Genomic DNA, 13,817 nt, shown 5'->3' on the forward strand with positions numbered 1-13,817 from the left:
CCATTTATGGACTGAAGCAAGCTTCAAGGTCTTGGAACATCCGGTTTAATGAAGTAATCCAGTCATATGGATTTATTCAGTGTCCGGATGAGTCTTGTGTATACAAGAAGTGTAACGGAAACGTGGTGGTATTTCTTGTACTATACGTAGATGATATTTTGTTAATTGGCAACAATGTCAAGGTATTATCGGACGTAAGGGTATGGTTGTCCAAACGATTTGATATGAAGGACTTAGGAGAATGTGCACACATCCTTGGGATCAAAGTTATAAGAGATCGCAAGAAAATAATATTGTGTCTGTCCCAAGCTTCATATATAGATACAATCCTTGCTCATTTTAGCATACAGGATTCCAAGAAAGGTTTCTTACCTTTTAGGCATGGAGTAGCTCTATCTAAAGAGATGTCTCCGAAGACATCAAAGGAGATAGAGGACATGAAAGCAGTTCCTTATGCTTCGGCTGTAGGAAGCCTAATGTATGCAATGCTATGTACGAGACCTGATCTCTGTTTTGCTGTGGGCATGGTTAGCAGATATCATAGTAACCCTGGACAAGGACATTGGACTGCGGTAAAGTATATATTAAAGTACCTGAGAAGGACTAGAGATTAGATGCTAGTTTACCAAGCAGACGATTTGCTCCCTGTGGGTTACACGGATTCAGATTTCCAATCAGATAGGGACAACAGTAAGTCTACATCAGGCTATGTGTTTACTTTAGGAGGTGGAGCCATTGCATTGAGGAGTGTTAAGCAGAAATGTGTTTCGAACTCAACCATAGAAGCTGAGTATGTAGCAGCCTCTGAGGCGGCTAAAGAAGCAGTATGACTCATAAACTTTCTAATGGACTTAGATGTGATTTTTGGTTTGCCCAAAATCATCATAATTTATTGTGATAATAGCGGTGCAGTTACAAACTCAAAAGAACCACGATCCCATAAGGCAAGTAAACATATAGAGCGCAAGTACCACCTGATACGAGACATCGTCAAGCGAGGAGAAGTTGTCGTTGCCAAGATAGCATCAGCAGATAACCTAGCAGATCCTTTCACTAAGGCCCTTCCGGCGAAAGCTTTTGATCGGCATGTGGAGGGGATGAGAATCAGATATATGGCAATAGATATGGCAGCTTAGACTTTTAGTATAAGTGGGAGATTGTTGGAGTGTATACTTAAAAATTTAGCTTTTGTACACATTTATTTTGAAATAAAGATTCACATTGGTCAAATGTTTACATTTATTTGTTAAATGTAATTGTTCAATTAATTTATATAGTAGATAACATGGAGTGTGGAGTCACGCTTAGAAGATCATGTTGTCGGTTCTCTATAAATTATAAACAGTTGCTCACGACTAAGATGGAAAGGAACGAACCATCAGAATAGACATAGTGTAATTAAGTATTAGTTTATCTTGACTAATAAATTACACTGATACACTTTAAGTGTATTGAGTAGGATCATTTAGGTAAGTTCTTTTTGTACTGACTTAGTAAAAGAACTAGACCTTAGTTATTATGGAAGTGTGTGCTCTTAATCCTAATATAATAACAAGCATGTATATTTAATATTTATTTCTTTGACTTATCAAAGGGTGAGGTTTAGCTCGATAAATCAATATGCCCGATAAGTTGGGAAATGATATTACTTATAGTATGTGTTGTTGATTATAGAAGGAATCTGTGTCCTAGTTATCTAAGTTGAGAATGTCCCCAAGAGGAGCTCATAAGGATGGTCATGTTAAACCCTGCAGGTGGACCTAGTCCAACATGACAATAAAGTTGAGTGGTACTACTCTTGGAGCTAGATATTAATTAAATGAGTTGTCAGTAACTCACTTAATTAGTGGACATTCGTAATCTTAAACACAGGGAGACTAACACACTCATGATAAGAAGGAGCCCATAATGTAATTTGGAATTGGTGCGGTAGTGCGGTAATAACTCTCTAGTGGAATGAGTTATTATCGATAAACTTGAGTTGTGTGTTCGGGGCGAGCACGGGATACTCAAGCTCATCGGAAGGTCAAAACCAATTTCTCCTCTAGGTCCCTGTTGTAGCCTCAATAATGCCTCAAGTCCATCCAAAGAAAAGCCTATCTTGGTGTCCAAGAAGGGGTCGGTTCATTGCTTGGTGACCAAGCAATGGCCGACCACATATTCTCTAGAAATGGCCGGCCCTTGCCTTGGGCAAGGGGGTCGGCTGCAATATTTAAATTAGAAAGGTTGTTTTTGAATTTTTAAATTCCCTCAGATATTTACAATTTATAAAAAGAGAGATTTTAAAAAATTTATAAAATTTTCCTAATTTAAATTAAACCACAAGGTTTTAAAAGAGAGTTGTAAAATTTATAAAGCTTTCTTTTAAAAAGAAATATTATCAGAGATGTTTTAAATTTTAAAACTTGGTTTTAAATTTTAAAACTTTCTTTTTAATATCCACATTAGAAAAAAAGAGAGAGTTTGTAAAAATTTTATTAGAAGTTTTCTTCTTTTAAAATTTTATAAAAAAAATTTTCTTTCTTTCCCTTTTAATAAGTGGCCGGCCACCTTGCTTGGTGCCCAAGCAAGGGGCTGGTCAAATAATTAAACATCAACAAATAGTTGTTTAATTAATAAATCAATCTAGGATTGATTAACTAAAAGGAAAGAAAAAGAAAAAAAAAAAGGGAAATAGGAATGAGTCTAATTTTTTATAAAACTCTTTCCATAATTTTTCGTTGGGAAACTAATATAAAAAGGGGGGAAGGGGAGGCATTGAACAAGATAACAATTGATATTGTGTTGTTGGAGATCATCAAGTGGCCGACCCCTCTCCCTCTCTTCCCTTTGCTCTCTTTTGCTCCTTTGTGGTGGTGGTGGCCGAATTCTAGAGAAGGAGGAGAAGCTCTCCGGGTGGTGTTCGTCTTGGAGGATCGTCGCCCACACGACGTCCAAGAGGAGGCGAGGGATACGGCAGAAGATCTCGAGGTTTTTAGCATACAAGGAAGAGGTACAACTAGTATTTAATTTCCGCATCATACTAGTTAATTTTTATTTGTATAAATACCAAATACAAGAGGCATTCGATTCTTGTTTTTCGAATTTAATTTCGATGTTGTGTTCTTTTTCTTTTTTCCTTGTGATTTGATTATTCCTTTTGGTTAACCTAGAGTTATACAAGGAAATTAAATATTAACTTTCCTTAAAAGGCTTTGTCTCGTCGGTAGTGGTTGCTCCCATATCCAAGAAGGCCAAGTGCCTCGCCATGCAGTACTGGAAGCCAATTTTGAAAACTAATATTTAATTGAATTTATAACCTAGGTGATTTGGATCAAACGTGTTAAGTTCCGCAGGAGATCCAAATCTAAACCTAAAGGAACATATAAGTTAAACTTGGAATCAAACGTGTTAAGTTTCGCAGGAGATACAAGTTTAACTTAAAAGAACACATGGTAGCTAGGAAAGGTTTAGATCACGTACAAAATTTTTGTACAGTGGAGCCATTGGGTTTTCCGAGTAGCAACCAACACTATCGACTCTACGATCCAATAAGAGGGACTTCAGCGCGGAGCAGAATTTAATCATCTGGGCGGAGATAAAGACATTGTTGGAGGCTGGCCATATTAAGGAAGTTCAATTCCCGAGCTGACTAACCAATGTCGTGTTAGTCTCCAAGCCAGGCAATAAATGATGGGTCTGCATCGACTTTCGTAATTTGAACAAGGCGTACCCAAAAGACTTCTATTCATTACCCAGGATAGACCAGATGGTGGACTCAACGGTGGACTGTGAGTTGATCTGCATGCTTGACATATACCAAGGGTATCACCAAGTGCCGCTCGCCCGCGAAGACCGAGAGAAGGTCAACTTCATTACGGCCGACGGAACATACGGCTACAACATCATGTCATTCGGACTCAAGAACACCAGAGCCACTTACCAGAGGCTAATGAATAAGGTGTTTTGTCGGTAGATCGACTGTAATATGGAGGTATACGTTGACGACATATTAATAAAATCCCTCTAAGCTGCTGACTTGTGCACATATATCAAGGAGACCTGTCGAATGTCGAGGATGTATGGAATAAAGCTGAACCTGAACAAGTGTCTATTCGGCACGAAGAGTGGTCACTTCCTGGGTTACATCGTAACCGAGCGAGGCATTGAAGCCAATCCAAGCAAAGTTAAAGCATTGCAAGACATGCCGCCTCCTCGGAACTTGATGGTGTTGGACCATTGCGACCGGCTAGAAGGGGGGTTGAATAGCCTGCAAAAATAAAACTATAACTCTTCTGGAACTCTTAAACTAACATTTGCATAAATTAGCTAAACAGAAAGTAAATTAGAAAAAGATAAGGCACACCGGGATTGACTTGGTTACAACTAGGGAGGTTGTTAATCCAAGAAAGATGATCACACTAAAAAATCCTTCAGGCAGAGAAGCCTCGTACAACGATGAAGTGCACAAAAAGAAGCTAAACTACAGACGAAGTACACAAGTGTTGAAAGAATTGCTTGAGTTCTGATTGTTGAAAAGCTTATGGACCAAGACTATATTTATAGCCTTGGTTGGGGTGCCCAGAGGGTTCCAAGCGCCCTGGGGGGATAAACTTTATTCCCCAACATTTAGATCGAGTCAAAACTCGATCCAGTGAAAAAGTCAACCCCGGACAGCTCCGAGCGCCCCGGAGGGAAAAGTCAACCCCATTGACTTTTCCAGCCCGGGTATTCTGCTTCGGCTCCGTTCGCCTCAGACCGAGTCTTCCGCTCGCTTGGGTGATCTCCGTCATCCGGAATAGGGCTCATCCGAACCCAACTTCCGGTCTTCTTGAGTAGGCTTTCGCTTGGCTTCTCGTCCCTCAGAATCGTCGCGTGCTTCCTTCTCGTCTGCCAACGTTATCATCTGTAGTCTTCATCCCTCGGTCGCACCCCGTGCCAACCTTCTCGCTAGCTGCGTCTCTTGCTCCTCGAGCAGTCTTCAGCTCCGGCTTTTCGTCCCTCAGAACCACCGCACGCTTCCTTCTCGCTAGCTGTGTCTTCCGCTCGACTACCTGTGCTCCTATGTTCCTGTACACTTAGACACAAGGTTAAAAACACACATGACCTAACTTAACTTGTTGATCACACCAAAACAACCTTGGGGTTCCAACAATCTCCCCCTTTTTGATGTGAGCAACTTAAGTTAAGATAGGGTAAAAATAGACATAATAATAAACTAATTAATTTTGCAATTAAGTGTAAAAGGATAGAAAATTTAAATTTTAGTCTAACTCCCCCTACACTTATACTTTTTCTTCTCCCCCTTTGATCACATAAAAAAAGGGGTTCCGAAAAAATCTAAGGGTTAAAAGAAATTTCTAACTTTCTTAACAAGAATTCTAAGTTAAATAAATTTTAAGTTAGAGAATTTGTAATATATTCAGCAAAAATATTCTAAGTTAAACAATTTCTAAAAGCTTTAGGTAAGAAAATTTTCTAAGGAAAAACTCTAAGTAAAATTTTTTAAAGAAATTCTGACTTAGGAAATTTTACAAAAATAAAAAATAAATTTAAGTAAAAATTTAAGCAGAAATTTTTTATTTCAGAAGAACTTTTTAACTTATTTTTCCAAGTAAAAGTTTTACAAAAGAAAATTCTAAGTGAAAAAATATTTTTGAAAATTTTAAAAAATGTTTAATAGACTTTTTAAAGTATTATTAAATTTCAACTTTAATGCTTTATCAGAAAGCTAATTAAATATTTTATTTCAATATTTTAGCTTCCAGGTCATGGCGAGGCACTAGGCCTTCTTGATTATTGGAGCAACAACCACTTTCTTAGACAAAACCTCAGAAAGAAACTCACTGTTTAATTTTCTCACTGAAAGCGCTAAGTCTAAAGTTTTAATTTAGATCAAATTCTCTAAATTTTACATTGTGATATTTAAATTTCCACTTTAGTTTATCATAATTTCTCAAATCATAATTTTTCAAATTTGAAGCAAAAAATATTGAGCATACAAAAAATTATATAATCTGCATTTGTTCCTTTAACATGTTATTTTCTATTTTTAGCTTGTCTAAATCCTTTAATTGACAAGCTATTGTTGGAATTTCTTTTATTTCAATATTCTTTGTTTTATTTTGAATTTCTAATTCATAGAAATGTTTCGTTAATATATCGATCGAATTAAACAGTTGGTCAGGAGGTGAAGGTCATACCTGACTTACCTTTTCGACTGTTAATTCTCCCCCTGCTGAGCTTCTTTCTCCCAACGTTGCTCCCCCTTCATCGATGCTTTTTGAGGAAGAGCTGATTGTGTCCTCTAGTAGATACTCGGTGGTGAGTGTTGTTCCAACAATTTCCTCCGTCTTGGATTCTTCTGACGGTGGTTCGGTGTCGATCGAGGAGTTGGATTCGACTTCAAGTGGTTCTTCGTAGAGCTTCAAGAACTTTTCCCAAAATTCTTTTGTACTTTTGTATTTTTCGATTCTGTCGAGATCCTTTGTAGGTAGTATGCTTAAAAGACTGGACTCGGCCTTACCATTTGTCATGAATTCGTCGTGCTGCTTGTCAGTCCATTGATGCTTCTCAAGTTCTTCTCCTTTTGCATCCTTTGGAGCTTCATAACCAAATTCCATTATTAATAACATATTAAAATCAGTTTTAAAGTAAACTTGCATTCATCGCTTCCAAAAAGCGAACTCCCCCTTGAATGTTGGTGGGTAGATGCTTGGTCCGGCCATTATCTTTGCTTCGATCGGCGGTTAGTTCTCCTGAAGCGCCTCGGCTCTGATACCACTTGTTGGACCGTTGCGGCCGGCTAAAAGGGGGGTTGAATAGCCTGCAAAAATAAAACTATAACCCTTCTCGAACTCTTAAACTAACACTTGCATAAATTAGCTAAACAGAAAGTAAATCAGAAAAGACGAGGCACACCGGGATTGACTTGGTTGCAACCGGGGAGGTTGTTAATCCAAGGAAGATGATCGCACTAAAAACTCCTTCAGGCGGAGAAGCCTCGTACAACGATGAAGCGCACAAAAAGAAGCTAAACTACAGACGAAGTACACAAGTGTTGAAAGAATTGCTTGAGTTCTGATTGTTGAAAAGCTTCTGGACCAAGACTATATTTATAGTCTTGGTCGGGGCGCCCTGAGGATTCCGGGTACCCGTTGAGCTTGTCCAACCGGATTATCCTTCCTAATATCAAAAAAACTATCTATTCCACCATCTTCAAAGGATTCTTGGTTATAAGATGCACTCAAAAGTTGTTCATAATTTTCAAACATCAAGCCAACATCATCGACATTGATGAAATATGTATAGAAATATAGCTGCAAATGAATAAGACAAATTAGCACTTGCCATGAAAATTCAAAATGGAAAGCTAAAAATTATACTTATGAGTGATAACATGACATATTCAGCATTAGTAAAACTACATGATTTTTTAAAGAATAAATTCATTTCAAAGGAGAGTTGTAAAGAGTTTAAGTCAAGAAGCTAATTCTTTTGTTAACAAAGCATACAATATGAAATCAAACATCACACATAATTACCTTACAATTGTTCTTTTCGAGTCTTCATATTTTGAAACTTTTGTATAATAGCTTCATTATCAACCGTTAGAAATATATCTTTCTCTACATAGACAATAAGACTATCATTCATCCAATCGTCACTCATTCGATTGCGCAACCTATCTTTCACAATTCTCATGGCAGAAAACACTCTCTCTACAGACGCAGTCGCAACTGGTAAAATTAATGCTAATGTCAAAAGCTTAAAAACCAATGGATACACCATACTTTTATTTGACATAACTAACTTCTCTGAAAGATCGCCGAGGTCTTTCAATCCTTGAAATGTTTTGTTAGAATGCATATCACATATATAAGTTTCAAGTTGATCATCAAGTACGAGAATATCAAATCTTGAGAAATCTTGTGGATAAAACTTAGCCAGTTGCAACAATTTTTTCTTGTCAAAAGCTATAAAAGAGTTTTGTGGACACAAACAAGCTACACAAAGAAGTAACTCTGTACTTGCCTTTGAGAAACGATCATTTAATTCTTGAAGTTGCATATCAATAACACCATAAAATAAATCAACTCGATAGTGATGTAAATTTGTCACTTCTGGTGGATTACGATGGGGACGACCACGTGGTGCCCAACGTGTGAACATATCATCCATTTTGAGATAATCAATGTAATGTTGTTGACAAAAATAGTGAACCTTTTCTAAAAATGAATCCCAACCATCTTCTCTCATATTTTGGAGTCGGTGTTTGCATACTTGTACCAAATCCATTGCATTTACAATATCCTGATCTTTCTTTTGTAATGCTGTCGACAATTCACTCGAAATCCCTAAGGCATGTTTCATCAAGTGTAAATTGAATACAAAATCAAATGAAAGTATTGACTCCAATAAATTAAATGCCTCAGTTTTTTTATCAGGAGAACTGGAATCATCTTCTGAAATCATTTCAAGCACATCACTGACAGCAGAGAACATAGAAATCAAACTGTTCAAAGAATTGTAATGTGACCCCCAACGTGTATCCCCAGCACGTTGAAGGGTAGTTTCTTGATTAAGCCCTCGACTACTTGAAATTTCACCTCTCTGTAGTGCCTTAACAATAAAATCTGAATGTTTCTCCTTAAGAAGATCAGAACGTTTGAAGGATGATCCAACAACATTTACCACATCACCAACAATACGAAAGAAATTAGAAATTGGAAGATTTTTCTTGGCCACAGCTATAAGAGCTAGTTGAAACTGATGGACAAAACAATGTATGTAAAATGTGGGTTCTCCTTTAAAATGAGTGCTTTTAGACCATTAAATTTACCTTGCATATTACTTGCTCCATCAAAACCTTGTCCTCTCACATTAGATATGCTCAAATTATATTTAGTGAACATCTTATCAATAGCAGCTTTAAGTGAGAGTGCTATAGTATTAGTAACATGTTCAATTCCAATAAAACGCTCATTTATATGCCCACTACTATCCACATAGCGCAAAACAACTGACATTTGCTCCTTCATTAACACATCACGAGATTCATCAACTAAAATAGAGAATAATGAATTACCAATATCTTTGATAATAACATTAATTGTTTCAGTTGCACAAGCCCTTACTATATCCTTCTGAATATCCGGTGATGTTAACTTGCAATTTTTAGGAGCATTTTTCAATATCACATCATTAATCTCTTTATTATGAGCACCTAAAAACTCCAGTTGGATAAGAAAGTTACCCGGATTAAGAGAACCTTCAGTCTCATCATGACCCCGAAATGAATTCCCTTGTCGCAACAGAACTCTAATACAATCAATCGAAGCAGTGAGATGGATACGATAATCACTTCGCATTTGCTTTGACTGTTTGTGCAAAATTGATTGGATGTGTTCATCTTGATTCATCAAAGCTTCACAATTCATTCGAGCTTTATGATGTTCACTATCATGTTGGCCAACATGAATATTTAATCTATCTTTACCCTTCCAATTTGTGAATCCTTTGCTAACAAAAGCCTCTCCTCCTGCTTATTTTCCCTTAGTTGTCTTGAAAAGATAATAATACAAACAATACGCTGCATCTTTTTTTATACTATATTCCAACCAATCGGCAAATTCCTTAAACCATGAAGGATTGAACCGTCTAAATTGGCTTACTCCAAATTTTCGTTTTGGGAATTCATAACCTGAAGGTTGACATGGGCCTTTTTGCAAATATATCCTTTGAACTTGATCCCTAATGTTAGCATTATAAGAACAAATGGGAATCCTTAGTCCAGGATCTGCTGGTAGTTGTGAAAAATCAAATTCTCCAACTGTAATATTTCCAATATTTTGTTCTTCCGGTTCTGGAGCTTTTCTTTTAAAAAATCTATGCATTGTAGACATAGTGATTTCCTAATCTAAATAAATAAAAAATGAATTAACAATCCAAACTTAAACAAAATTCTAAAATTCTAAAATTATATGTTTAATTAACATAGCAGAGATTTAATATTTATCCATACTTTTTTACCCGTGCACAGCCTTGTATATGAATAATTATTACAAAAGAAAAAAAAAATTCTCTCATAGTTAACTATCACATTAGTGGCTGTAGTTTTTAATTTTGTAAGCATTATCAACATATAGTAGAAAACAAAATAATATATAGATAACTTTTTATTGAAAATTATTTAATATGAGTTGTGGAAAGTGGAAACAGAAGTTAGAACTTAGAAGTGCTTCGCCAGTTCGCCGTTTTTTGTTTAGAACATGAAAAAAAGCATTTAGGGTTAAGGCCTTAAGGGTTACCTTGGGTCCTTGGGCTTCTTAGATTGCTATGGAGTGCGAAGGAAGATAAAGTCGAAAAGGAGGTGGCGGCCGCCGGGCGGCGAGGAAAGACTGACTATTGATTATTGAAGATGGGTATTTCGGGAGGCGTTTGTGAGGTTGCCGCAGCTTGCCGGCGTGTAGCCGACGGCGTCGTCGCACACGATACTTTTCTCCCAATTCGTGTTCGGTGTTCCTCTGAGCCTCTGGCTATGGCCTCTGCAGGTTTGGCGTGGAGACGGGAGAAGTCGTTCGTCGCAAGGTTAGAGAACGATTAATTTAATTAGGGTTGAGTGGTTGACTTAGGGTAAAAAAAAGACTAATAATATTTTTTTTTTGTCCGGGCCCAGTGTGGGCAACTGCCCACACTGGGCCCGTGTAAGCTCCGCCACTGTCGCCGGTGATTGACTTGAGCGTCGGAGGGCCAACGCCGAGGGCCCCTTCCCTGGCTCAGCATTGACGTAATCTGTATTGCAGGTGTGAGCGGAGTCTACAGACGGTCAGCAGGAGTGTCACATTCCTAACTTTCCATCTCATCGACTTTCAGACAGGATCAAATATTTTTCAACGTGCTTTTGGAAAAGTAAGTATTTTTAAGTGCATTTTTATAAATAAGTAATTTTAAAACAATGATTTTTCAAAGATTTTTTTTTTTCAAATATTGTCAAAATCATTTTTAAAAATATTTTTGAAAAAATAATTTTAATCAATTTTCAAACTAGATAGAAGAGTAAGTTTTTGAAAGCCATATTTGAAGTATTTTTTTTTTAAAAAAAAATAAGGTAATTTTTCAAAGATATACTTTTTTCAAAATAATTTTCTAAAATTTTTGCAAAACATTTTTAAATAAATTCAACAAATTAGTTTTAAAAATATTTTCAAAATATTTTGATAACAAAGTGAAAATATTTTTTTAATTCTTTTGCTCCCTTAAGTTGACACTCCCCTTAATTCATATTATAGTTTGGGCAAATTAATTAATTTGTATAACATAATTTCAAATCATGCCCTCCCCTTTACCCTAGAATCTTTTGGTTATCTTTGTTGGCCTCGGGGTTATGATGCAGCTGCAGGGCATTCAGGTTGTCACCCAGACACTTGCGGCTGGAGCTCTAGTTATGGTAAATTTGTAGGAATTTTTCTTCCAAATGGGGCACGTAACTAAAGGATGTTGGGCTCCTGGGCTGCCCGCTGTGAGCACTTCCCGATTTATCCTGGTGATCGGTAGAAAATTTTCGTGAGGCCAGGCCGGTCACCCAGGACCTAGCCTGGTTAATCATTTTTTATTATCTTTATTAGTTATAAGAAGTTCTGCCTAAGTATTTAGGAAAATTAGCATTGAGAATATTAATTTTCAAAAAATACATATTATTTTGAAAACTCGATTTTCTATTCGCCCATTAAGTTTGATTAACCATTAATTATTAATTAGTTATCCCTTAAAGATTAATCTAGGATTAAATTAATTAAATTAAATGTCAAGCTAAATGAAATAATTTGTTGCCAACTTAATAATAGTTAATCATTATCAATAATTTATTGATTACTTAACTTAAATTTTAGATTAATTATTTGAGTTAATTAATAAATGAAAGTATTAGTTTTAATTTAATTTTAATTTACTTGATTTAACTTAATTTAAATTATTAATTAAAGTTAAGTTAAAATTAAGATTAACTAATTTTAGAGTTAGTTAGATTGTAAGTTTGAATAAGTTATAATTTTATCTAGATCCAACGACAGGTTAAATTAAGCTAAATATTTTAATTTATAAAATTAAGATTAAATTAAGTTTTAGTTAAAATTTGAAGTTTAGTAAATTTAATTTAAAATCCGTTAGAGTAAAGTTAAAATTATAATTAGGTTAAATTAAGTTAGAAAAGTTAAAATTATAATTAGGTTCAATTAAGTTAAGGTGTTAATTAAATTAAGGTGTTAATTAAATTAAGTTTTCAAGGTTATTTTAAATTATCAATTAATATTAGATTATTACAATTAAGTTTATATTCAATTAGTTGAATTTAGTTAAGTTACATCAATGCTTTGAGTTTAATTTAATTAAGTTTTAATTGTTTACTTAATAATTGTTTAATTACGTTTTAAATTTAAATTAATTAAATTTTAATTGATTTAATTAATTGTTTAATTAAGATTTAAGTTTTAAGTAAACTTTAAGTTTAACTTTTTTTTATTTTAAATTAATGTAAGTTTAATTGGTGTTTTAGGTCTTATTTTATTTTAAGTTTGATTTAATTAATGTTTTAATATAAGTTTTAATTAAATTTTTAAGTTTTAATTAAGTGAGTAAGTTTTAAATAATATTTTAAAAGAACGTTAAACTAATTTTTAAAACATTTAAAAGATTTTTAAAAAATAGTTTTTAAAAATAGGTTTTAATTAAATTTTTAAGTTTTAATTAAGTAAGTTTTAAATAATATTTTAAAAGAACGTTAAACTAATTTTTAAAATATTTAAAAGATTTTTAGAAAAGAATTTTTTAAAGATTTTTAAAATGATTTTAAACTAGTTTTTAAAAGATTTTTAAAATAAATTTTTAAAAGGAACTTACAATTACCAGCAATGTGTGATTGTAAAATATTTATAAAACTTAAAAAAAATTATAAAATCATAATTAGGCTTACTATATTATATGAACTTACACATGGATAAAAGATATGAGTGATAAAGATAAAAATAAAGATGTTATGGTAAATGTATGGACGGATGGATAGAATATAAAATGAGAGCATTAGAAAAATAGTATCAAAACATACATCTATTGAGGGAAAATTCTAAAAAAAACATATTTAAGATGGTACAAATATATATTTAGACGACTAATAAATAATCAAATTAGGCGATGTGAAAACTATGAAAACATACACATCAAACGAGGAAGAGAAAAATAAAAAAAAGACTTAGTTATTAACAATAAAATATGATAAAATTTATTTAAGTATAAATGTACCAAAAGGTGAAATTGCTCGCTCCCAGTGCCCCCGCCGCACCTGACTCTAGGTCATCACGAGGGAGGTAAATCACGGCCGCAGCTGAGAGGGCAAATGGTGGTGGGGTGAGTTGCACAGGGTCTGGGGATTTACGCCCCAACAACCCTGCGGTTCAACCTTGCAACCTCATGTCGCAAGCATGCCAAGTCTAATGGTATAAAAAAATTCATATAACTAACTTCATCGACTTAGAGATGAAATCCTCTTGTCCTAACAAAATCTCTTGTCCTAGTGTCTCATTCAATTTTTTTTTTTTAAAAAAAATTCTTTAAGTTTTCAATTGTGTCAATAAAATATTGTTCGTAAAATTTAAGGATTGAATTATAATATTAAATACATAAAAAAATTTTAAATGATTTTTTTTCGCATGATACCTTAAAGGATCGTACTTCGTACCCATCCAAAAACAAAATTTCAATTTTAAAATTTTTATGTACTTAATATTATAATTTAACTTTTAAACCCTAAAGATAAAATATTATTGACATAACATAAACTTTGA

The 13,817-nt window shown here is 34.4% G+C and overlaps 1 protein-coding gene across 1 annotated transcript; it reads right to left on the reverse strand.

Moving 5' to 3' along the window:
• Positions 1-7,524: 7,524 nt before the first annotated feature.
• On the reverse strand, positions 7,525-9,419 carry LOC121979405 (zinc finger MYM-type protein 1-like). Its single transcript, XM_042531397.1, has 2 exons — positions 8,822-9,419; positions 7,525-8,738 (listed from the first exon to the last, which is right to left on the reverse strand). Exons 1-2 carry the CDS (start codon positions 9,417-9,419, stop codon positions 7,525-7,527), a joined length of 1,812 nt encoding a protein of 603 aa, XP_042387331.1.
• Between the last annotated feature and the right edge of the window lie 4,398 nt (positions 9,420-13,817).

This window comes from Zingiber officinale, chromosome 5A, assembly GCF_018446385.1.
Source record: "Zingiber officinale cultivar Zhangliang chromosome 5A, Zo_v1.1, whole genome shotgun sequence".
NCBI lineage: Eukaryota > Viridiplantae > Streptophyta > Magnoliopsida > Zingiberales > Zingiberaceae > Zingiber > Zingiber officinale.

What these genes read in the sequence shown, in the direction of transcription:
- LOC121979405 (XM_042531397.1), bottom strand. Translation starts at nt 9,419, where the DNA reads ATGAATTGTGAAGCTTTGATGAATCAAGATGAACACATCCAATCAATT. An exon ending in TGGAGCAAGTAATATGCAAG is followed by an intron (nt 8,739 to 8,821) that starts GTAAATTTAATG and finishes AGTTTCAACTAG; the next exon opens with CTCTTATAGCTGTGGCCAAG.